Source organism: Siniperca chuatsi, linkage group LG9, assembly GCF_020085105.1.
Source record: "Siniperca chuatsi isolate FFG_IHB_CAS linkage group LG9, ASM2008510v1, whole genome shotgun sequence".
In the NCBI taxonomy this organism is placed as follows: Eukaryota; Metazoa; Chordata; class Actinopteri; order Centrarchiformes; family Sinipercidae; genus Siniperca; species Siniperca chuatsi.
This window is the reverse complement of record NC_058050.1, coordinates 25,806,265-25,832,781: the sequence shown is the minus strand read 5'-3', so window position 1 is coordinate 25,832,781 and position 26,517 is coordinate 25,806,265. Positions and strand designations below refer to the sequence as shown.

Sequence of the window (26,517 nt, the reverse complement as noted above, 5' to 3'; positions counted from 1 at the left end):
AAAAAAAAGAGAGAAAAAAAGGTAAGTAAGACAGCGAGAAAGAAAGACATGAGATAGACTGAGAGGGATCAATTGCACGAGACGAGCAGAGAGACTGACAGTGGAAATGTTGAGGGCATTTCTCCTTTTGCTTCATCAGCAGTGTTTAACAAGCTGTGACCATCAACAGTACCTCCACGCTATATGTCCTGTGCCAGCCGGGGTTCAGTACCCTGCTCTAAATGGACTGTCACAGCCAGCAAATCACAAATGCTCTGTTTCACACACCTGCTGCTCAGGCCACCCCCAGAGTCTGGTTCCCCGGGCACAGATAAACTTTGCCTGGGGAATTCTGGTCGGATGGGAGCGGGGAGGCTCCATGCTGCAGATCCAACTCCACTATCAGGCCTCGGAAACAAGCTGAAGAGCATGTGTCTGAGGGGCAGAGGGAACTCCACCTTCCCCTGGACGCTGGTTTGGAGGAGGTCCCAACATGGCACAGAGCAGGGTTTGGCCAGGGATGAATGTTCAGAGGGAGCCAGGCTGAACGCTGTTGTCTCTGGTACCTCACAGGCCTGAGGAGAGGACATGATATAAACATGATGAAAAGGGAAGAAAAGGAGAGGAAATGAGAGGAGAACAGGAGTGGAGGACAGGAGAGGAGAGGAGAAGAGAGGAAAGGAGAGGAGGATAGCAAAAGAGAGGAAAGGAGGGGAGGAGAAGAAGAGAAGAAAAGAGGAGAGAAAAGGAAAAAAAGCAGTGGAGGAGAGGAAAGGAAAGGAGAAGAGGGGAGGACAGGAGAGAGGAAAGGAGTGAAGGGGAGGAGAGGAGAAGAGAGGGGAGTACAGGAAAAGATAGGAATGGAGGGAAGGACAGGGGAGGAGATGAAGGTAAAGAAAGGAAAGGAAGAGAGGAGAGTAAAAGAAAGAAAAATGAGTGGAGGAAAGCAAAGGACAGGAAAAGAGGGGAAGAGAGGAGATGAGAGGAGAGAGGAAAGGAAGGAGGGGGAGAGGAAGGGAAAGAAAGGGAAAGGAGGAAAGAAAAGGAGGAGAGCAAAAGAAAGGAGGAGAGGACAGGAAAGGAGGGGATGGAAAATAAAGTAAAATAAAATAAGTTAAAAAAAGATGAGGAAGGAAAAACATAAAAGCAAAAAAAGAGACCAAAAAAAAAGAAGAAAGAATGGAGGTGAGGAGAGCAAATGAGAATAAAGAAAGGGAAGACAAAAGTTGTGTCAGAAAAGGATATGAGATGGGTCATGAAGGGCAAGAACAAAAGAAAGACAGAGAGCAAAGAAGATGCAAGTGATTACAACAAAAGATACATGGTAAAACCACATTGTTATTGTACTCTCTTCTTTCTCCCACTGAGCTTAGCACTAAATTGGTAGCAGAGAAGCCCTGCTGTGCTGGTTTAGCAGCCAGTGAGCAGCGAGTAGTTGAGGACTACAGGGATTAGGCACTAAGCATGATGAATAGACCAAGTAGAAAGGCATTCCTAGCCTTGTTTGTGGTCTGTGTTATTGTTAAGCCCATTGCCCACTATTTAGTTTTTTTAAGCTCTTTTTTTTAAAGGTTTTTCAGTCAATTAGTGGCAACTGGCAAGCTCTGCCATCCTTCTTTAAGAGGATCTGAAGGCTCGTTAAATGACATCACTACATTGTTGCTCTCTTTGGGGACAAGCAGCAGATGAAAGCGAGAAGGGAAACCTGCATCCAATTCTAGATGTTTGTCTAATGTCCCTATGAAGCGCCATTGCCACATGGTGAGAACTGTGGAGGGAGAGAGGGGGAGCAACATGATCTGATGGAAAACGGCTTACTACATCCGAGCAATGTGTATGTGTGGTAGTGCTGGGGTGGATGCGTGTGAGTAATGTGCATAGGGAATATACTGTATGTGTGAAGCTTCAGAAACTTCAGCAGGACAGGACAGACATGATGCAGGGCAATACACATACATGAAAACACACACACAGGCCTTATGGTTATGAGGTAGGAGTGAGGAATTGATGCTATGGGCCCAGGATTTACACAATTTCACTGTTTTACAGAGAGCTGGAGCTAACAGTTAAGCTGGTGGGGACTTAAGAGACTGGGCAGGTGTTGCGATGTATGGAATATTAGCCTTGTATGGCTGGAAACTTTTCATATGTTCTAGCACTATGCCAGCACAAGCAGCTGTTTTACATGTTTAAATAAAGGTGGAGAAAAACACATACAAAACGTTTCTGTATTTGTGCATTTCAAAAAAGAAATCCTCTGTACTCTTGTGAAACTTCCACTCAGTCACACTACTGAGGTTTACTTATTGCATGTTTGTGTGCATGGTAGTTTGAAAACAGAGTGTGATTCAGAGAAACCCTCAGTTCAGTGCAAAAAGAGCGTGTTTATTTGAGCAGCAATGCACCTTACCTGGTCATCAGTTCCCAGTGCATGGTCAGTCAACAGAGGCCTGTACTGTATCATGTAAGGAGTGTTGTTGACAAAAATCGTTCTGTCCTCTATCTGTAGGATCTGGATGCCATGTCTCACCACTGATGACACGCAGAACTGACACAGCTACAGAGGAAACAACAGACACTGAGTTGCCAGCTATAAATGATAAGTTGTTGCAGTAATTATACATATTATACATTATTAAACACACAAACTACATTATACTGCATTGTACTACAAAACAATTCCATTGTACGCTCTTTGCAACATTAAACAGTAAAAAAAACAACAACAACTGTTTGGGAATCATGTTAGTACTTCATTTTGTACTTTTTGAATAATTAAATGTATGTATGATATCTAATGCTTGCTGTTAACATATGTTTTTCTAGTTGCTGTGTTGCTCTGGGGTCCATCTCACAATTGTGTCTCAAAAATCTATTTCGTTTTTTTACTTTGCCTAATAATATATAATTTACCTTTGTAAATGCCTACCTACCAGTATACTTCTTAGGGAGTAAACAAGTCTACAGCTCTGTATGCTGTAGAAACACTGTGATGTAAAAAACAGCAGAAAACCACTATGTAATTCAATAAATACACCACAAAATGTGAAATACATTGTGATACATTACTACCCCATTAAAAAGGCCTAATGTGTCTGGACTTCCCCTGAGACTTCAATAAATTACTTCACTTTCCTTTTCTGGAATACACCTCTCTAAATTCAGGGACACTGAATAAGCAGTGGTGACTGTATGCAGTAAAAGCTTTAAAGTTTGATCGTTGTTTCCCTCACCTTCTGTCTGCCAGGGAAGGCTCCCAGGGTAATGTCGGCCTCTACATATCCCTCCTCATCCAGAGTGACCACCTCTGAGCCTGATCCCTCCTTCCATCGAGGGGAAGTCAGGTCATGGACCAGTTTCAGTGCTGTAGACTTGTGAACGGTGTTAGTGTGGGCCCAGTAGATACCTATCTGGAAGGCTTCCTGGATGGTGGAGGACAATGAGAGGGTGAGGAAGGGAGACAATCAGATGGCGAATTAGGAAGAAAATGAATCAGAAGTCAAATCATTGTCAGTCATGTCAGACATAATTTACTATTAAAATTCACTGTATTTGATTGTATTTTGGAAACAGTCAATTTCAAATAGTCCTGGAACTGGGGAGTATAAAACTTCCATAACTGTTAGTTTTGTTAGGAGAACATAATTTAAGTGCCCCACAGATGCATGAGTGACACGCTGATTGTTCATCTGGCTGTGCAGCTCAGCAGCATCATGAAACATGCCGATCAAACACCAGCCTTCTCCCATAAACCGATCAACTCTGAAAGAGTCACAGCGGAGACCAAATCTTCTCTCCACTTGTCATTCCATAATAAAAAGCAGGGTGCTATGGAAACAATGCTTTATTTGTTTCTATTTCACAGGCTATTACACATTTACAACTTTTTATTTTGTTTCTTCGTGCTGAACCGTATCAGCACTTGTTCTTTGATACGCTGCCTTCCCGCTTAGCCCTGGGTTAGTGGTAGAAAAATCTGTGTATGTGTGTGTTATGTTCCACTGGGGGAAAAACCATCTGCAGACGTCTTCTTGTGATCTCAGAAGCCAGTAAGGAGACATGCCTACATTATAGGGCGACAGAGCTTGGCTGCAGATAAAGACTTAGGCAGGGAATATTGTTGTAATACGGCTCTGGTGAATGATTGTAGTTTTGTGCTTATTAGTCAAGGCTGAAATGAAGAAAAAGCTGGTTCCATAATGAAGGCTGTCATGCCACAAAAACACAGACTTCCAGGTCTGCAATAGGAGGGTCATTGTAGATCATACAGTGACTAAAATTTGGGAAGTATACAGTCTATTAATGTCTTTCAGAATCAGAATGACTTCTACTGGCAAAGTACTTTTGTCAAAACTAAACTTTTGACCTGATAGGAAACATCTGAAATTTGACATTCATGCAATATGACTCCTTTGATGTAGCATAGTAAAATGTATGTAAGTATTATATAAATATTTTAAGTGGTACAAAAATACATATATAAAATAATTTAATATATATATATATATATACTACTACTAAGTTCAGTTTACTTGTCATGAGTCCTACTCAGCCTGTGAACCTGTTGTATACTGACTTTTTAAAGTCTGAGAAAATAACCCTGATGACATTATTATCTTGATTCGGACTTGAAGACTACAAGTCTATAACAGAAAGCCTATGTTACAAAATGAAGACATGGAATTTGGAAGACATGGGCATTTACCTGGCAGGGGAAGTCTAAGGAAAGATGCTATTAAGTTGCATTATGGGAAATGTAGTAGCATTTCTGGAGCTTGGGACTGGCCTCTTGGTCTCTGCAGCGTCGATTTTGACCGGTCTTTTCATAATCTGTCTCTTGCAGGATACATATACTGTAGTTGGCACCCTACCTTGAAGTTGGGAGGTACAATGATCTTGCCGGCTGGTATCTGCAGCACGATGGTCTCTCCCTCAAAAAGCCAGAGGTCCCATTGGGAGTGGTTGGCCAACAGGGCCCAGGGCAGCAGCTCTACCAGCAGAGTGTTCAGGCCGGACTTCCAGCAGGATAACTTCACCTGCATGGGACTGTCCCACTGGGCAAGGGGCTCCAGCACTGACCTGCGGCGAGAGAACACACTATTATAGAAATCACTCCAATAGCATCTAAGTAAAGGAATTAGATTCTACTACAGTGACCCCTTGACAGATATACATTATATGAGAATATAGATACTGATCACATCATGCAGGCAGTGCCAGTCGAAGCTTTGATCTTTACAGTAAAATTATGCATACATTTTAAGCACAAGTGGAACTTCTGGGTTTTAAACATCCTGACAGTGTTGATGCCTTGCTCAACACTACTTTATCCAGTGCGCTAAACAAGACTATGGACAAGCAGGCAGACATGCTGAACAAATTTCTACTGTTCTGAGCTTGTTTCTCATTTAGGCCACTGCAGTAAGGCTATGGGTGCATGGACAGTAAACATGTCACCATAGAAGACACATAGCTATAATGACATATATATAGACAGAGAGAAAGATACACAGCTACTTGTTATGCAGTATTGATAAACAACCATTATTGTCTGATCAGCTTGGTAATAAAACTCATTTATGCTCAATCACTACGATTAAGGATATAATTTCCCCTGTCTGCCAATATTATTTGGCTATGGACATGTTTTACACACTGCCAAACATAGAGCAGCATGCAGCCTTAAACAGGCATTCAAATGTGTTGTATATAAACAAACAATTGCTGTTATACTATGCAGACCATTAACACACTGACAGTCAGTCAGGCTAAACAAATACATAGAAAGAAAAGGTCTTCAAACAAGTTATGCAATACAAACAGATACAGAGAACAGTTGACAAGGCATCTGGGAACACACATAGGGCATGTGGAGACACAGACAAACAGGCAGACAGACAGAAACACACAACCATTTTTCCACCAATCAACTGACACAGCAGTCATTTCATGGTAATCATGGTCTTGTGAACCCTAAACAGCCAGAATGCCAGAAGAGAGCCAAACAAACAGTTCTCTCAGACTTACTCTGAAGTTCAAAGCCATCAAAAGCGACCCAGTCTTCCCTCTCCCCCAAGGCCGCCTCGACTCTGCTCAACCTACCAACCTGCCATCTCAAACTTGTCACATAACCAAAGACTCCCCGCTCTGAAATGGGACTTAAAAAAGCACTGACGATAGTTTTCTTTACCATTTACTGGTGTGTGTGTGTGTGTGTGTGTGTGTGTGTGTGTGTGTGTGTGTGTGTGTTAAATAGGACATTAACCTCGAGGCTGAGGGCAGCAAAGTGCAGGGCTCATAAATCACATTATGGAGCTCACAAAAAGGTAATTGATAGAAATGTGTTCAGCACCCTCTGTCAAAACCTGCCAACTCTGGTGTTGAGGGTTTTAGAAGTGTGGATTTTGAGAAGCACACTGCTGAACACACAACCACACACACACACACACATTTGTTTCACTATCCCCGTGGGGGACAGTCAATGACATAATGCTTTCCCTAGCCCCTTACCCTAATTTTAACCTTAACCTAAATGTAACCTGTACCCTAAAAACAAGTCTCAAAAAGCAGTCTCTACCTGTGCGGACCTCAATTTTTGTGCCCACGGTGACACAAGTCCCCATTGGTTAATGTGCATTAAGGTTAAAGTCCCCACTGGGATATAAGAACATGAAACACACACACACACACGCACACAGTCTACAGAAGAACTTACCCTAACCCCAACCACTACAAGATGTTTGTTTAATGATTGTGGAGGTGCCTCTTTGCCATTAAATTCCAACAGAGAAAGAAAAATAACATTTACCACTTTCAACTTCCTCTGCCCCTTTAAGACACAATATTTACACACTCCCTGCCAAGGAGTTCAGTTGGTTTGGTTCCTCCGCAGTGCCAGGGAGACAGAACCCTCTTTCCAAAAGGCAAACTGTATCACTGTTATCAACATTAAGGAAAAATATACAAATTAAACTGTGGCTTTCACGTTCTGTCCAAGTTCTGAGTGTGTTTAGAGATAGCAATCAGTGCTATTAATCCTCTAATGACACTTTTCTTTTTTCTCTTACTGTGCCATTTTTCCCTCATGCTCCTGTACAATAAAGTAGCAGATTTCTGGGTTTCAGACAAACTGATGAGGAAATGTGCTTTGGCCTTGGGCTTTTGTCTGCAGGGATGGATTGCAGGGAAGAGAGAGGCCTGACTGATAGAGAAACCTGATACCAAACCGCCAGATAGCAGCCCTCCACTGAGACGCAATGTGTGTGACATTTAAAGGTGAGCGATGTGTATGGTGGTGTGCGCATTTGCTGGGCAACAATGTGTGTATTTGTGTATGTATAGAGAGCAGAGAAACCCAGGCAACCACAGGCAGACATATGGCTCACGTGTCCAGCAGATCCACTGGGACTCTTTGTAACTCGGAGCCTGTGGGAGAGCCTGTGGGAGAGCATGTGGCTACATCTTTTACCGCTGCTATCAAGATGTGATTGCTTTGTGACAAAAGATGATTCCCAGAGTGACATTTGTGGACAGATTCACATGTGTGGGCTGCCCAATGGTATATGTAAACTCATGCATGGGCCCATATACACACATGTGCACATATACACATATATACAGTATACACGCTGTACACTCGGCAAAGCTGTGCCAAGTTTTAACTTGATGCAAAGCCCTGTGACTTGTGTGAGAAAGCGGGACTGTGACAGATTGACAGCCTAAATCTCCGGTCTGTGGGGACGGCAGTGGGATCCCTGCTAACGTCTGATGCATGGCTCTGCATTGTCTTTGCAGTTAACAGTTTTATGATGTGAACAAAGAGTCGGCAACATAGAGAAACCTCCCTCGTTAAAAGGGCTCGGTTGCACAACTTTGTGCTTTGAGGAGGGATGCTGTATGAGGCCTACTCTTATAAAAAACACTCTGGTGGGTCTTGATGAAATTTGTGTTATGAAATCCTAACAGCCAGATTTAATGCTTGACGCAGAAGTGCTTTAACAAAGATGGAAAAGAACTATACATGTTGACTGATTACAAAGGATCATGAGGTGTCATGGTGTCTCGAGGGGATGAAGACACTCATGATGTTGTTAGTGTGAATCTAACTTACAACTTGCATTATGTGTCATTATTTCTCTATCCTGCCTTCACCTTGTTTATCCTACCCAGGTGCTTGTAAGTGCATATGGCCTCCTCAAGATTTTGTTTATAAAAGGTCATCAATACTAATCATGAAAGTAAAAGCAAGATTTAACACATTTTAACTCACTACATTTATATTTACCTTTATAGACACGCCTTCCAATTGCTTTAAATTCCAAAGACACATTCTGAAAAATACAGGGCACTGAACAGGAAACAACTAATGTGGAGTACCTGTCAGTATCTTTGGTGACGTAGGGCCACGGTGGCTCATTGGTGGTCTTCGGACCATAGAAGTCAGCCAGGATGTGTTCCATGTTGTCCTCATTTCCAGTCTTGTTCACGATCTGTTTGATTAGGCTGGTGGAGATTGGTACAGCACAGTGGGAAGCATCTTCATCCTCCCTAAAAGACAGACCATAAACACAAAATCATTACAGATTTCTCTAACAAGATGTACCTGATGTGATGCATGTGTTTATTTTTCTATGTGGGAGAATGTAACCAATTTTCATTGGAAATAGATAACTTACAGGACATGTATATTCTCAGTGATTCTAAAACATCTTTACCCAAAAATCTGCAGGTCCTCCTGCCAAGCAGGCACTGTACCAGCTGATTTCACTTATCTTGATTATCTCCTCCTCTGTGGTGGATGGTGTGATAAGTGATTGCTTGAAATGAAAACCTACATACTCTTAGGGTCATAAAGGCACATGGTTGTGAACCACTGCTGTATATTTTGTCAGCAAATCTGGCTTAGAAGCATGTTTACTTATTCTATGCCAGAAACAATTCAAACATATTTTTTATTTCACTATAGAACAAGACATCTCTTGACAGCAGCTGACTATTCCCATTGTTCTGTCCAGAACAATTAAAGTGACCTCCAGCTAAACTCTGCGTTTACCCTGAAACCTAGAAGAGGGTTGAATTTGTCTTTTGTTTTGGATTTTTCTTCCTGACATGCAGTCTTGCCTTACAAACACTAATTCACAAAGATCATAGAAAAAGCTAAACAGCAGTAAATAATCCTATTGGATACCTCAGCCCCAGACACTGGTCAATTATGGCTTTGCAACAAGAAGAAAAAAGAACTAAATCCAAACAATGTAATAGCTCCTTCTCTTTCTCTGGGCAGCATCCAGTTCCACTTGGCTAAAGCAAAGCAGCCCCCATACCCCAGAGCAGTAGTTTATTAATAGAGCTCATTGTGCTATAAAAGGAACACAGGGGCTATTGCTTATGGATCTGGGGCAATACAGAGGAGAGGGACAAGGTGTTGACAGGAAACTTTTCATCCAGATTAGTTCCTGAGGGGGTAACTGGAAGAGGCTTCTGATTGTAACCCTCAGCTTTCTAATGTGGTGGCCAATATGAGGAGAGCAGGACATAACGGTTCTGGTTAAGACTTGTCTGTGTCTCTTGTGTCGCAGACCGCAGCTCTGCTCTCTACCTCGTCCATTAGAGCCCAAAACTATGTGTAATTACAGGAAGGAAAGATGAGCTGTTGACCAACGAACATTCAAGATTGGATCCGTCCTAGAGGTTTGGGGTTGGGGGGCTTGTGTGCATGGGTGTGTTATATATGTGTGTGAAGATGTGTGGCTTGTAGTGTGTGTGTGTGTTTGTGAGGATGGACAGGGATGAGGGATGGATTGAGTTGGGGGGACAAGGGAGGGGGGTATGTAAGTTTGTGCGGTAATAGGCGGTTTAGACGAGACGGTTTGTAAACACAAGGAGCATTGTGGTTGCAATACAGAAAGACAAGACACTTAGTTATTTCTGAGCTTGCTTTTTGCGCACATGAAAAGGATTTATCTACAACAACAGGGGCCAAATATATTCCCAGTCACTGTATGGCCACTGTGGTTCCTTTATGGCAGCTGAAATCAAAACAAACTTTGTGACCAGATATCTAAACACACAATGGTTACAGCAAAAACTTCTCTCAGGGGGAGTCAATTACACTCAACGTTTACTCTGTTTATTCAGATCACCACTAGTTGCTACCAAAGGGGTGATTTTTCTTCAATGGATTCGCATAAAACAACATAGATTACACATGTACAGATAACAAATACAGTAGGAACAACAACAACACAGTATATACATGTGGTAGTTATTTCCCCTGGGGCCACACATACTGAAACATAAACACTCATGTTCTTGAAAGAGACTTTGGACTAAAGCATCTGCCATTTTTATGTTGTGACATGACACATGAGGTATCATGGTGATGTTTTAGACTATATAATCTACACACGAATTACAGATACATGGCATTTCTTTCATGGGCAAATTCTGATGCAACTAAACATTTTGACAATTGATTCAGCTTAGTGGAGCCTTCTATGACAAACTGTATAAAGAGATGTCTCTTACAAGAGGATATGGACAATATGAGAAAGTGTGAACACAACACACACTGACAAACTGGGACAGAGTAACAGGCGTAGTAATGATGTATGTGACAGACTCTGCCCATGATGAAGTGGCGACTGTCACACTTACACTGGCACATAGCTAACCAAGACAATGACAGACACAGACCACACACAGATACGAGGACACGTGTGCACATACACTACTCATCCATCCACCCACGCAAACATGTGCATACACACATACAATCATCTCCACACACACAAACACACACACACACACACACACACACACACAAATAGACACGGACAAATAGAGCCAAAAACCTGCTTTCTGTTAGGGCCTGTATCTAAATGAGGTGTAATTATGGTCCAACCTGAAATGTTGCAATTGGAGCTGTGTCTCAGTTGCTGTCAAGCTGGCTTCCTGTTCCCCTGAAATGTGCCTGGATTCCCCTGGATCATGTCTTCATGTTGGCTCAAACCAGAATGTGGTGTGAGAGAATCTTAAGTAAGTGTCTCTCCATCTTGGTTAAATGGAGGCATAAAAAACCCATTACAGAAGACCAGAGTCAGACTCTCTCCTTTGCAGCAGTATGAGCTGGTTGCTGATGACATAATATAACGTTGGACTGAAAGAACTAAATTGTCCAGTGACTTTGTCCTGCTGATCGGCAACCATCTTGTTTATGAGCAAATAGCGAGGATGGAAACAGAAAACCAGCCAGAGATGAAGTGGCAGATGAAGGTCTGCCTCAGTCATGAGGACAGACTGAGTTGTTTTAATATATCATGAGTTGTGTAGAAAGTATTGTGGGTCATGTAAATTTTTGTACTTGGTCTTTCAGATGAGATAGTTATTTTTTTTATACATTTTAGAGCTACCTTGCCCTTACAGGGGGGAAAAGTATTGTAAATTTGGGGCAATAATATGTACTAGATGGTCATAATGTATCAGAGCTCAAATAAATATTGCTTCATTTTTTTTTTTTACCTGGCCTGGAAAGTGAGGTGGTGGGTGAGGTCGGCCTCAGTGTTTAACAGGGGCTCCTGGTGACCCTGTCCACGTATCAGCTGGCTCTCTCTCAGTCCTAGACTCCTCTTCTCTATATGGACGATTACTGGATCTGGCAAGTGGCTCCTCATAACATACAGTGGACTGAAAACCACCTGAAACAGGGGATTCATACAGAACAATCATCAGTGAGACATACTGCCCAAACAAACGGACTATATAATTACTAACTGGCAAGGAGAGTTAGCTGAATGTGATGATGGTCTTAGAAGTTCAATAATTCAGCTGTCATGAATCCTTATAAAGTCTGTTTTCTGATTTTGGACTAATCATTGAATTCCAACTATCCTTATAAGATACAATGTGTTGAAAATATATCAGCAAATGATGTAACAACAGTACAGATCAACCAAATAAAAACAATGCATATGGGTATGTAATGCTTTGGTGCGCTGTAGTAATCATTAATATATTGCTATCATTACCTGAGCTGAAAATATGGAAATAAACACTGTCATGCGTTTCATTAGTAGTTCCACTTCCCCTCAGCCCTTGGTATTACGTAACCGCACACGCTGCACGGAGGCATCTTGGAGAGCAGAGGGAAAGTGGGTGGGGGAGGAGCGGGGGATATAAATGGAACGCAACTGCCCTTGTACACTTTCAGCCCAAACTATCATGGATCAACTCCCAGTTGTAGGCTAAGGGCTATACTGCTTTTTACAAATCATCAGAAATACCTGCAGGCCTCATTTCAATGAGGCGAAAGCGTCTTCTGAGGATAATTGCAATATGTAGGCACTTTGTAATTACCTGTAATTATTATTACAATCTATTTGTGATCTGTATTATTATTATCAAAACTATTATTGCTACGGGTGTATGATATCTTACAACACAGCGATTTATAATGTTGGAAATAAAGAAATCGCACAAGCTAAACAGTACAACAATCCAAGTAAATATTAACTACAATTAGTTATATGACATTTTTCAGTAAAATATCAAGCTATCAATGAGAAACTATCTGCTAATTAGGCAACAAGAGTTTTATATACATTACTGCCACCTAACCATGGATGTATTTTCTTGCACCAAATGCATAACTGCAATGCATTGTGGGTGATATACACCTCTGTAGTGACCATCGCTGTTGACTCGCCCTCTCAGCCCTCCGAGGGTTAAACTCACCAAGTTCACTTCAGTTTTTAAGACAAATGGAACAACACTTATGATGGCGGCGGGGATTCCCCAGAGAGCAAGTGCTGAAGGGATGTCAATGAGGGCATGTTGAACGACTAATGAAACAAAGCCAAAGAGTAAGTGTGTGTGCACAGGATACTCACCACTCTCTGCTGCATGTGAGAGTCAGGTTCAATTGTGATAAGAGTACACCACACATAGAGCAAAGAACCACTGGAGCAAGGCACCTGAAAGGAGACAAACTGGCTATTATTATTACTTATAAATCCAACTGTTCAATTTAAACATTTTTAATGAAAGATATTCATAGAGAAGTCATACTATGTTTGGGAGAATGTGATGTTTTCAGTATGTCTCATATCTTTCCTTTATTGCAAAGGGTTAACAAGAAAAAGATTGATGAAGGACACTCAAGCGCACCATGTTTGTGTTTGTTTGTGGTTTTCATGTAAAATATGGATATCTGATGACCTAAATGCCTTTGCTGCCTCTCACTCACTGACTTAATGTTTATTGCCTCCATCAGTAACGCATTATCATGTTTTGTCCTAAAAAACTTTGTTTCTTGGCTTCTTCCAGTAGTTAAAAGTTAAGTCTCCCTAAAGCCCTGCAACACAATATCATGGCTGAGGCGAATGACAACTGTTGTTATCTGTGCCAGATAATGGGCCATTACAGGCATTTAAATCTTAGCAAGATTTAAAGGCTGAGAATGTGCCCACCGAAGGCTAAGCGCTCTTAATGTGTCACTGGTGTTTGTCCCATTTACTCCTCACTCCTCATTAAAGACTTGAGATGCCAAGGCACATTACAAGTGGTCTAGTTTATGACAGACTGGGGACTTCATTTACTGGTGGGGACAGCAGAGTGGAGCAAAGAGACAGAGCGAACATTCAGTTTTAATATAATGGGCCTTGCAAAACAGCCTTGTCAGGATGAGGGAGTGAAGCTTTGGTAAACAGATACTCTATTGGCCTGATCCACCAAAAACACTCACCGCTGGGATAAGGTCAAGACGACCTCCTGTAGTTTGTCAAAAGTAAAGGACAAGGGCAAAAAAAGATGTTGAAAATAAGAGTAGGGAGGAGGAAGGTGAGAAATGAGGAAGAGGAGTTACTTCAGATAGATTACTGATACAAATAATCAGGAGAGAGATGAGAAAAAAGACAGCAGAGAGAGTAAGAAGGTGGAACAGGTGGACAAGCTGAATGCCAGAGAATGAAATAAATAAAGAAGAGGAGGTAACAACTACAAGATACATGAGTGAGCCAGTGTGTGGGCGAGAGAGTAAAAGAAAGGGAGGAAACAAGAGAGTGAAATAACAGGAGACACACAGAGATAGAGAGATCTAAGGACCCAGCTACTAGTCCAGGCAGCTCTCTCAATCGGAGCCAACCCTCCATATGTGTAATGAATGGCTGATCTGAGGAGAAGAGATAACAGCGGAGGTTGGAGTGGAGTCAGAGATGTTCAGACCCACGCACAGAAGCTGGAGCTATAGAACGGCTAGCTGTTAACAGCATGAGCATGGGGCTTATAAAGGAAGAAAACAAAGACAGAGGTATGGATAAAGACTGGGAACAAGAAAAATACAGAACAAGAGCAAGACCAGCAGGGATGGAGTGAAGGAGTGATTGTCTGGCGCTTATCCAGCGGTGTGAAAGTGCCTTCAAAGCCTGTCCCTGTGCCCACATATCAGCTAGTGTTTCCTGTCTATGGTTAGTGTTGTTATGAGAGAGCATAAACTGTATTTTCTGCCTCTCAACATGGTTGGGTTATGGGTTGGAGTGCCTTTGTAAGCCTATCTGAGGGGAAGATCTCAATCTGTTCTCTAACTGTGAGTAGCAGCATGGAAGCTCTGCCACTGTGGCCACCCAGGAGATGAGAATCCGGCCACAGTTGGTGGTCCAGTCACCAGCTCCAAACATGTGTGTCTAGATGGAGAACTTGTTGGAAGTAGTGGTGTGTGCAATGTGTGCGTCTATCTGTGTTTGTTTGGCTATCACATTCAACAGCTTGCATTTGGACAATTCCGTGCGCAATGGAGCTACTACAGTCTATACTTGTGTGCTTTTCTATCTGCCTGTGTATGATATTCATATCAAACATGGTTTTTAAAAAATGACATTTAAAATAACTAATTTAGCCTATAACAGTAAAGAGCACCCAGGCAGGTCTTTGGGAAAGAGACAATCAGTTCCACTAGCCAACTTGTGGCTTTATTCAGCTTAAAAGTCACGTAGTGGCTCCACAGTCTCAGTCCAAGTCTGTTTGTGTTACTGTACCTGTACAACAGAGCTGCTGCTGCCCTTGTCCCTCCTCTCCAGCTGAACATCCTGGGACCAGTCTTCATCTCCTTGGGCCCTCACACACAGCTCTGTCATCTCAGCGTCCTCCAGCACATAGGACGGCAATTTGGCCCCTGCCTCCAGGCAGTCACAGTGTTCCCTGACCACCGTCTGACTGTCAGGGCCCACGTAGTGCTGCACCACCCGCAGCTCAATGTCCTGAGTCAGGTAACTGCACATCACCTGACGCCCACAGATTATTACCTGGAGAGAAGAAGGTTACAGGGGAGAATTGCCACAATTAGAAATAAAATAATTCATCTCACGTACTGTAGGAAGCAATAGACACAGAGCCTTGAACACAGAGATGTCCTGTTGTCTGTGATCATGATGTCCTCAAAAGAAAATGCTTTTACTTTCTCTGTTCATTGAGCACGACCTAACAGAAAGATGAGAGTTTGAGATTCTTTCAAATCTTCACCACTTCACGTCACTGGTGCTAGGAAATGCATCACACCTTCAAGCATTATGAATGAGTAAAACTTCAAATTCTACTTTCACTGGTACTAAAAATGATTCCCAGGGCCTGATGCCTCTATAGCTGCACTGCTGCTGACTGTTTTTATTAAAGGGTTGCGCTATTTAGCACGATTGCTTCCTCACTGCCAGATCATTTTCCAAGGTCACTGTCTACCACTCCATATACAGTATGCACACAGATGAGTGCATACACACATACACACACACTACTTTTCCTTTAGTCTTATGTCATGTACCACCGACATAAATCTGTACTTGTGTGGACATATCCATATGTCATGCGTGTATTTATGGACATAGATGCACACGCACACACTCACACACACACACACAGAGCCAAGCCACCAGGGAGCTCTCATCTGGGAGTGACACATCTAATTGTGCTCAGAAGTGATTGCTTCTACCACTCTCTGTGAGTGTGTGTGTGTTCATGTCTTTGCGCTTTGCTTGCGTGCATGGCTGTGTCTGTTCTGCAGGTTATGGCACTGATAATGATCTTGGAGAGAAACATTTAGGCCCCTAATGAGGGAAATCTCTCCATCAATCATTACTTTATATCCATTCACAGACACACACTCACGTCAGCAGCCAGCTGTAATGTACACACACAAAACACCATAACACACTTTCTTTTCCTGACTGCCCATCTTCCTCTTCCTTCCTGTGTTGACGCACATATGTGCAAAAAGAACAAAAAAAAAAAGAGAACGAAGAGAAAGTCTGTTTTAGAGAGTATTAGAAAGATGTGAAGATTTGTTGCTTTCCTCTTTTTGAATATAATTGTAATCTGTGTACCCTTTGGGTAATGTAAGCAGTTTGAAGCTTTGTTCACTATTTTCATTTTACAGATCAATCAATGATCATAAAATGATCAACAGTAGCAGCCCTAATACCCCTGTATTCACATATGTTCTACCACAGGCATCAAAGTGTGCCCAGTGTGTGTGTGTGTGTGCGCGCATGTAATTAGAGAATGCATGTGTGTACAGATGTGTGTGTATATGGTATTTATATGAGGGAGATTTATACGAGGGGGATTTTTTAACAGCAGTCAACATGAGGTGCCAGTATGAATGATAAAAAGGCAGTGACAATGAAAGACCATAGGGTAGCTAGACAGAGAGGGAGTACAGCAGTGTGTGACACTTAGAGGACCCCCCCCCCCCCCTCAAAAAAAGAACAAAAACCAAAAAAAACACAAGATGAGGTATGCTCACGCAGGCGGGAGGAGCCAACTTCCTCTGTAGTGGCAGCCGCTGTCTCACTCTGAGGCTTTGTGTTGTGAATTGGATGTGACCAACGCTCATACCCTATCATTGGATCCAATGGGAACAAGATGTAAGCAAAGTCTGGGACAGACGGAGGAAAGAATGTGAAAGGCCGAGTCTGTTTTGTCTGGAGGACGAGAGGGAGACATGTGCGACACTTGACACTGTTTACATAACAAAGTGTCAGCGCTATAATCTGATGGCATCACTGCATTTTCAGGAATACAACGACTCTGCCTTGTAATTGGGGAAAAATCCAAACATGATCCACCACCATTCTTGGTGTAAAAAGGCAAACACGGCTGGTTCATGATTTGGTTTATGCTGGTTTATGATTTCCTGTGATCATCTTTGTGGATTGATGGGGCACATTGTGTTTTTGGATGGCTTCAAACTCATAAGCTTTTGTTTTACTGCTATAAAACAGATTACAAAAATTGACAAAAACAGAATACAGTCTGTTTTTAGCCGAGCAACAACTAAGTCATAACATACAAATGGAAAAAAAAAAAGGAGATTAAAAAGTGCTCATCCCAAAATGAGCACTGGGAAAAAGGCCTGGCTCTGAAAGTGACACATAGCAGTCGTCAACAGGCATAATGTAGCAAACACGCTCCTGCTTTCTGTGTAGTTCTAAACCATTTACAGGACTTTTTACAGATCAGCAGGAAGATAATCTGCAGGATCAGTATATTCTTGGTTTTGTTGAAAACTTTGCTGTGGTGTATCTGCATCACAAATCTTCACTTCACCTCAAGTGTTGCCAGTACTGTGAGTCTTTTGCCTTGGATTTTCTATTAATGACGATTGGGGGTTGGGTAAATTGTCCCTCCTTTTATTGCTTTTAGTGCTTAAGCTAACAACAACTTCTTGTTACAATTAACCTTGATGCTGCTATAGGAAATTTAAAATGTATAACTTTTTGTATGCAAGATGATTCTTACTAGGAAATACCAAACATGACAAATCTATGACAACTGAGCAAACTCCACTCCTTTTTTTAAAACCTGCCTTTTATTACAATGAAAACCTGACTAAAAAACAAAACTTAAGAAACAACAAAACAATAAGTCAGTTAAAACTGACTGTACCTGTTTCTGGACACCATTGAGCTGCACCACCTTGATGATGAGTGAGGCGGTACGTCCCTTGTACTGAATGGTCCTCAGCAGAGTCCCTACGTTGTCCACGCTGAAGGCCTCTGACCAGCGCCAGTTTCCCCATCCCTCGATGCAGATGTGCAGCAGCTGCAGGATGGGACAGAGCAGGACACACACACACATACACATATACAACAGAGACAGAAGACACCAGACATCAGAGGTTAGTCTTCTTGCCCTTTATTTATCCCCGAGCAAAAGGCAAGTAAACAACAAGATTCTTTGTTTAGAAGATTTTGGTAGGGGGGAGAAGGGAGACAACAAAGTTCCTGTTTACTGGTGCTGAACAGGCCTGCTGCTGTTGGAAATAGAAATGGAAGGTCGCACACAATAAACTGGCTGGTGGAAAACAGCTGATGTGGAAGCTCATTATGGCTGCATGTGTGTGCATGTGTGTGTACTTGTGCGGTTAGATGTGGAAGGCTCTGTTCTCCACACGTCTAAATAAGATGCAGATAGTTTGGCTCTCAACCTTTTAAGCTTCATATCCATCACTTCAATGTGAAGCACATCCATGTGTGTGGCTGGGTGGAAACACAGACTCAGGAGGACAGCAATAAACAGACGCTGTCCTATCTTTTGATTTTCAAACAACTTTACAATGGTGACAATTTACCGACCATTTTCCACATAATTCCTTGTATTATGGGCCACAGCAAGGCAATAGGGCTGAAAATATGCAAAGAAGCATGATTTCTAACATGACTGCATCTGTATCTGCAGACAGTCTGCAGATGGGTGCTTTAGATGCTTTCTTCATTACACAATATCATGGTGCACAAAACACTGACTTTAAAATAAGGTGTCATGAAGTGGATATTGCTGCGGCCTTTGCTATGGCCACCCTCCCTCTAAATCCACTCACAAAACATGCAGTACAAAAGGCAAGTGGGCTGGTTAAATGTCCATCCATGCATACAGCACATCTGTGCTACAGTGAGGTCATACACAGACGATCTGTCCCGGATGCTGAGCACTACATGACAAGGAAACTCATTTGTTAAACAATGTGAGTGTTGTCATGAGATTATGGTCACAATACAGGAGCAGGATCATAAATACATAGGGAGATCTAAAGCCTTCTCCCCTCCTGACGCAATGTGGCTGACCTTTCATCTGAATGAACTCTGTGTCAGCCCTGCTTCCTACACAACTTCAAACTTGGAGCAGTTAGAAAGGGAGGAGAGAGAACGTGAGAAAGACAAAGAATGTATGTGAGTCAGAGAGTCTAGAAAGACAGGGGAGACAGGGGGGGGAGAGAGAGAGAGAGAGAGAGAGAGAGAGAGAGAGAGAGAGAGAGAGAGAGAGAGAGAGACGGGTTCAATACTCTCCCAGAGGAGTAGGGACCAGATTGAAAACCTGAAGAGTGCTTTTGAAGATTTACACTTTGGTCGTTTCAATGTGCCTAACATTTAGCCAATCTGTTTAAAGAAAAACAAATTACTCCTAAGGTCAAAGAGCATGGGGGGACCCTAGTCAAGACCTTCTATGTTTCTCTCCACCGCAGTCTTTCCTCACTGTTTGAAGGCAGATTTCTTTACAATAACATTCTTAATCACAGCCTGAATTCACTTTCTTCAAGATCATCCCTTCTCCCTGTTGGCTGAGTGGAAATGACATAATTTCTCAGATCTCCTGCTCAGTGGACTTGCTCACAGGGAAAGTGCCAGAGTGGTGTATACATCCAGGTGGCGGACATTAAGGTTAAGCCTAAGGGTGGAGAACCACTAGATGATTCCCTAAACCAGCAACAGCATTAGAATCACGACCAGTTAAGATCATGGTGGTTTGAGGAAAACTTTGAAAATAACTGTAATGTGCCATTCTGCTCCTTCTTAACTTCTTAGTATTAGCCTCTGTCTTTAAGATTTTGAGTGGTACTGCATTGGTGTTTATTATGGTCAAAATCTTGTGGTAATGAACCCACTTTGCAGTGCCTCAGCACCATCTGCGAGGACCGATTTGTTATTTCAACACTTCTCTCTCCTTTAACCCCTCGGTTCCTCCCTCTCTCGCTGTGCACTTTATCACGCCTGTGGCTCAACTTGACCTTTAAAAGGAGAAGTCATAATAATGTCTCTCCTCAAACTTCAAACAGCGACTGCACTCTTGTTTTAGTTCATCACCGCTCTGACTCAAGCAGTGGAAGAAGAAAAAAAAAAAACAGCAGTGACACAGATGAACTGGACACGTAGGACAACAAGAATGAAAAATAAGACTGTTTTGCCTCTTTGTGACTTATCCAACTGTTGTGACACTGAGAAAACCCAGTCAGCCACATGTGGTGGTTTTATGCACATGGATTAAGCCTGGCCTTACACTAGCAAAATTCAACTGAATGGAGAACTTCACCAATAGAAATGTCTTGAGGCTTAATCTGAAGCAAAAATTCATAGATCACAGTGTCCCTCAATTAGTTGTTAAGTCAGCCTTACATGAGAGTAAAGCCCAAAGCCGCCTGTACTGTAAAATGGCCTGACAAGGTCAGTATGCCAAGGCAACAAACAAAACTGGACTGAAATAGGTGGAAAACGTATGTAGTAAGTATGAAATGTAAATAATTTTTTTAACAAACCCAAGAGAAACTACTCAGACTTTACTTTTATAAACATGTTAATTGTAATTATCTATAATATCTATAGATATGTAAAATGTGATTCTCTTATTCTACTAATATATTACTAATATTCTACTTCTTTCTCTATTGAGAAAAACAACATTTTGATGTGAAATTAAGTTTTTATCTCATTTCAAAATAAATCTTTTAAAAAACTCCTACACTAACCCTCAGCAACTGGTGCTGAGTGGAAGATTTTCTGTCCAAAAACAACTAAGAATCCATCCATTCGTCATATTATGATCATTTACCAAGTTGGGAATTGAGTGTGAAAGAAATGTGAAATCCCAATCTCAGCCTCTCCTTGTTTCCCTTAAATCCTCAGGGAGAGATTGTGATAATGGCTGGCTGATGGTGGACACTTTGTTTCCAGCACATTACTGGGCTCCAGTTTTGGTACCAGAGTGATCTGCATGGGGATTATTTTCATTCTGTGACTGCATTATACTGTACTGTATGTTGTCTTTTATCTGTTTCGCTGATATTACGCAGGATTTTACCAGAGTCATGTCATACTGTTGCTTTTCTAATAACAAATCTGGCCACAAGCCCAGACATTAACAAAATAAAAGTATTCATCCAAATTCTTTTGACGTATCTTAACCGATGGCATTGATATATCAATAAAAGGCTTTAGTCAAACATATTTTCCACTCATTAATATAATCAAACTACAATTATTCATCCCAATTCTTTAAAGATGAACCGAATACAAGTTACTGATATGCCTTTAGTCTGACAGTACATCCCAGCCTTGTATTCTCATGAATACACCAATATAACTAATACAGATGAACAATCTCAGTTCCATGGAAATGAATCATCTGATTGATTTGGCAATGGGATTGTCCATTCCTGTTTGAACTCAATCAACTCTATCCTTGTTTGGTCTAATGTCCACAGTCAGACTGCAGGGCCACATCATCACAGGGTTTACTTGCCTTGTAGTGGTCAAACATGGTAATGATGAAAGCTGAAGTTTGATATGCTTTGTATATTACTATATTACCACTGGGTTTACTGGCTTTGCCACGATCCAACCTGCTTAAATAACTTAGAGCCTGCAGGTATTGTTGAATGTTGAGCACATAATGACGCTTTGACATACAGTATGTTTTCAAATCAAACAGTCTGCTGAAATTGTGACTAACCTGAACATAACAAGGAACACCTGTCTTCTAAACCAAATATCAAAGGGTCAGAATGATGATGTTAAAATCCACATAGATCATTTTGGGACCATGTATGGTCTCATCACAAGATCATTACCACATGAACGTTTTGAAACCCCATCACCCCGATTTCCCAGTTGCTATGGAAACTAAATGAATAACCCAAACATGGGACTGACACATTCAGAAATGGTGTTAACTTCTGAGAATTACCATCACCACCGGCCTAAAACTGTAAGTTATATTCAGTGAGTCAATCAACCAACCAAATTCCATCATGGGTACGATGTCATGTCTACTGCCTTGTCCATTGCTTAATCCTGTCCCAAGAGAAAATCATTAGCAACAAAGTTTCCTGTAAAAGACAGTAAGATAACAGTCAGTCATAAACAAAGCAATGACTAATAACTTCCTGGGTAACACACAGTCATTACCTCATTTGGATGGCAAACACTCAAGTGTCTGCTTTGATAATGTCAGGAAGAACGAAGGCACAAGCATAGATAGACAGAGAAACACAAACAGTTGGATAGACACAAAATCAATCTCTTTCTCACATGCACGCACACACACACACACACACACACCCCCCAAATGCCCTCCAACCCGTGTCCTCTTGCAGACAGAACGAGTCACTCTTGCCACTGTAACCACTATCCGTCTATTGTCCTCTAGCAGGAATGTGCTTGGGCGCACATAACACAAATTAAGTGTCTGTCCGCAGTGGAGATGTAATCAGTGTTCTGGATGCTGCAAAGACGGGCTGACAAACCCGCAGAGGTTGTTGGTCGTCTACCCATTACTACCATTCCTTCATTCCACCTCACTCAGACTATAATAGGAGATTTGAGACTCTGAGACATGGAGTAGAGGTATAAACAACACCAGTAGCTTTGCACACTAGTTTCCATAACGGGCCCAAAGAGGCTGCGGCAGGTCTTAGATGGTTGACTACACCCAAACAAGCTTTACATCTAAATTAAACTAAAAATGATGTGAATTAAATTCCATAAACCAAAGGCTTAAAAATACTCTGACAATTCTCTGTACTGCCCATCTTATTTAATGTCATCTCAGAAAAGAGGGATCTGGAACAGAGGCTTGTCTTGTCTGGTGTAATAACTTTGGGACGAGGGAGCTAGCTAGCCACCTAACAAATGAGAAACAGGTTTATACCCAGACAACAAAACAAAATAATATGGATTACTTTGTCCTCTAGAAAGGATTAGTATGGGAAAGAAAGAGAGAGAGGTAGGCAAAGTTGAACTGCAGTGAGAGAAAAAAAGAGCGTAAATGAATTAAAGAGAGAACAGAGAGACACAACAGCATCCTTGCCAGGGTAGTGAGGGCTAACCCATGTAACATGAGGGAATTATGGTGGCTTTAACAGCTGTCTGCAATGCTTCTCTTCTCCTTGGCTCCCTCTCTCTGACAAAAGAAGCAAGGCAGTGCAACATCAAAGCCCAGATTTGCAAGTCTAAGAAGCGGTTTTAGAGCTGGAGGAAGGTAGAGAGAGAAGGCATTGTGTGGGTCCGTGGTTGACAGAGGAGACGTTAAGAGGTTTATGCTTGACTTACACGGTTCCATAGCTCTCCCTCTGGTTTCTACCAAGGCATCTAAGACATCCAGGGCCTCAAGGGTTCCAGGAGAAGCAGACGCGGCAAGTGTTTGCACCAAATGAAGCTGACAAAAGGAGTACTGTCTGAGAGTACAGAGGTTTGTTAACCGCATGGTGGGGGGATGAAGGAGTCAGTGGTCGAGGACCCTTGGAAGGACAGAGACCTTGTCTCAGTCTAAGAACACAAAAAATAAAAGCTTGCCCTGGGCTTCTGTAGAAATACAACAGAGGGAAACTATTGTAACATGCTGCACACATACTGCAAATACAGACTACATATACAGTACAGACACAGGCATACATAGTTTCACCCATGACATGTCTGACTAATATCCACCCAAACATCCATCCTTTTTACTTGCTTATTCCTATTCAGGGTCACATGGCATTGTAGCCTATCCCAGCTAACAGTGGGCAAACAGCAGGAACACAATCAGTCTACTGGAGGGCTAACACATACTGTACAGAGGCAGCTGAGGCTCAGGAGGTAGAGCGGGTTGTCCACTGATCACAAGGTTGGCGGTTCAGCCAGTGCCTTGCGTGGCAGCTCTGCCGCCACTGGTGTGTGTGTGTGTGTGTGTGTGTGTGTGTGTGTGTGTGTGTGTGTGTGTGTGTGTGAATGGGTGATTGAGAGGCATAATTGTAAAGCGCTTTGTCCGGTAAGGTGGAAAAGCGCTATATACAGTATTGTTCAAAATAATAGCAGTACAATGTGACTAACCAGAATAATCAAGGTTTTTAGTATATTTTTTATTGCTACGTGGCAAACAAGTTACCAGTAGGTTCAGTAGATTCTCAGAAAACAAATGAGACCCAGCATTCATGATATGCACGCTCTTAAGGCTGTGCAATTGGGGTATTAGTTGAATTAGTTGAAAGGGTGTGTTCAAAAAATAGCAGTGTGGCATTCAATCACTGAGGTCATCAATTTTGTGAAGAAACAGGTGTGAATCAGGTGGCCCCTATTTAAGGATGAAGCCAACACTTGTTGAACATGCATTTGAAAGCTGAGGAAAATGGGTCGTTCAAGACATTGTTCAGAAGAACAGTGTACTTTGATTAAAAAGTTGATTGGAGAGGGGAAAACCTATAAAGAGGTGCAAAAATGATAGGCTGTTCAGCTAAAATGATCTCCAATGCCTTAAAATGGAGAGCAAAACCAGAGAGACGTGGAAGAAAACGGAAGACAACCATCAAAATGGATAGAAGAATAACCAGAATGGCAAAGGCTCAGCCAATGATCACCTCCAGGATGATCAAAGACAGTCTGGAGTTACCTGTAAGTACTGTGACAGTTAGAAGACGTCTGTGTGAAGCTAATCTATTTTCAAGAATCCCCATAAAGTCCCTCTGTTAAAAAAAGGCATGTGCAGAAGAGGTTACAATTTGCCAAAGAACACATCAACTGGCCTAAAGAGAAATGGAGGAACATTTTGTGGACTGATGAGAGCAAAATAGTTCTTTTTGGGTCCAAGGGCCACAGGCAGTTTGTGAGACGACCCCCAAACTCTGAATTCAAGCCACAGTACACAGTGAAGACAGTGAAGCATGGAGGTGCAAGCATCATGATATGGGCATGTTTCTCCTACTATGGTGTTGGGCCTATTTATCGCATACCAGGGATCATGGATCAGTTTGCATATGTTAAAATACTTGAAGAGGTCATGTTGCCCTATGCTGAAGAGGACATGCCCTTGAAATGGTTGTTTCAACAAGACAATGACCCAAAACACACTAGTAAACGGGCAAAGTCTTGGTTCCAAACCAACAAAATTAATGTTATGGAGTGGCCAGCCCAATCTCCAGACCTTAATCCAATTGAGAACTTGTGGGGTGATATCAAAAATGCTGTTTCTGAAGCAAAACCAAGAAATGTGAATGAATTGTGGAATGTTGTTAAAGAATCATGGAGTGGAATAACAGCTGAGAGGTGCCACAAGTTGGTTGACTCCATGCCACACAGATGTCAAGCAGTTTTAAAAAACTGTGGTCATACAACTAAATATTAGTTTAGTGATTCACAGGATTGCTAAATCCCAGAAAAATTTTTTTTTGTACAAAATAGTTTTGAGTTTGTACAGTCAAAGGTAGACACTGCTATTTTTTTGAACACACCCCTTTCAACTAATACCCCAATTGCACAGCCTTAAGAGCGTGCATATCATGAATGCTGGGTCTTGTTTGTTTTCTGAGAATCTACTGAACCTACTGGTAACTTGTTTGCCACGTAGCAATAAAAAATATACTAAAAACCTTGATTATTCTGGTTAGTCACATTGTACTGCTATTATTTTGAACAATACTGTAAATGCAGTCCATTTACCATTTTACATAAACACATTTGTTCATACAAACACAAATACACAAACACACATATTGTACACGTATACTGTACAAGTGGACAAAAAGTGGTATGTTCTAGATCACAGGCTGAATAGGCAAGAGGAGACCTCAGTCACCCATACCATGACCATAACTAGAGTGTCTCTAAACTACCAGCAACTGTGGGCTGACTGCAGTCTTACTCAGACAAAGTGAATTCAATTGATGTCTCCAGTGGTTTGACAATGCAATGCATAGTGCAATGTAACGCTTCACTACAGAGAGGATTGGTTCACTACAATGAAACCACAAGCTCTCCTGCTAAAGAACAAATGCAGCATGGGTAAACCCTGTACAGCTACCCAGTGGTAGACTGTGTAATGAAACTGAAGCCCAGGAAAATTTAGAAAACATATCACCACAATATGGTTGTGCACTAAAAAAGTTTCTTCTGCTTCCAACTTGGGTGCCGGTAACACATGTGGATTAGTGTCTTTGACTGGCTCTGCCTGGCTGACAGCCCATACACACGAATGGCACAACAGTAACATCTTGATACAGGTCTTAGTGGCTTTCAAACATGTGGTGGACATATTTCAAATTTTGATCATTCAAATGGTATTTTTTAATGTATGTGATGCTAAGAACAATGTCTGCATAGTTTTACAGCTGTTTCTTCTGAAATGCTTCCATGGTGGATGTACAGTATGGTGAGTACGCCTTTCTGGGTCCCAGGTTGTCATGTGACCTGTAGTTCCTACTTCCTACCACTACGCCAAAATCATCATGCAGCCCAGTGCTGTCCCTGT

General features: G+C 41.9%; 1 protein-coding gene across 14 annotated transcripts in view; it reads right to left on the bottom strand.

The window, feature by feature from the left end:
• Positions 1–26,517, bottom strand: part of LOC122881231 (vacuolar protein sorting-associated protein 13B-like) — a 332,781-nt gene that overhangs the window by 14,128 nt on the left and 292,136 nt on the right. For all 14 annotated transcript variants that reach the window (XM_044207125.1, XM_044207131.1, XM_044207136.1 and 11 more), the window contains 9 exons: positions 17,911–18,066; positions 15,009–15,275; positions 12,867–12,950; positions 11,500–11,675; positions 8,356–8,526; positions 4,851–5,058; positions 3,213–3,401; positions 2,390–2,536; positions 268–554 (listed from right to left, as the gene is read on the bottom strand). In XM_044207125.1, the coding sequence (XP_044063060.1) occupies positions 268–554; positions 2,390–2,536; positions 3,213–3,401; positions 4,851–5,058; positions 8,356–8,526; positions 11,500–11,675; positions 12,867–12,950; positions 15,009–15,275; positions 17,911–18,066 (1,685 nt within the window). The remainder of the gene's footprint in view (positions 1–267; positions 555–2,389; positions 2,537–3,212; positions 3,402–4,850; positions 5,059–8,355; positions 8,527–11,499; positions 11,676–12,866; positions 12,951–15,008; positions 15,276–17,910; positions 18,067–26,517) is intronic.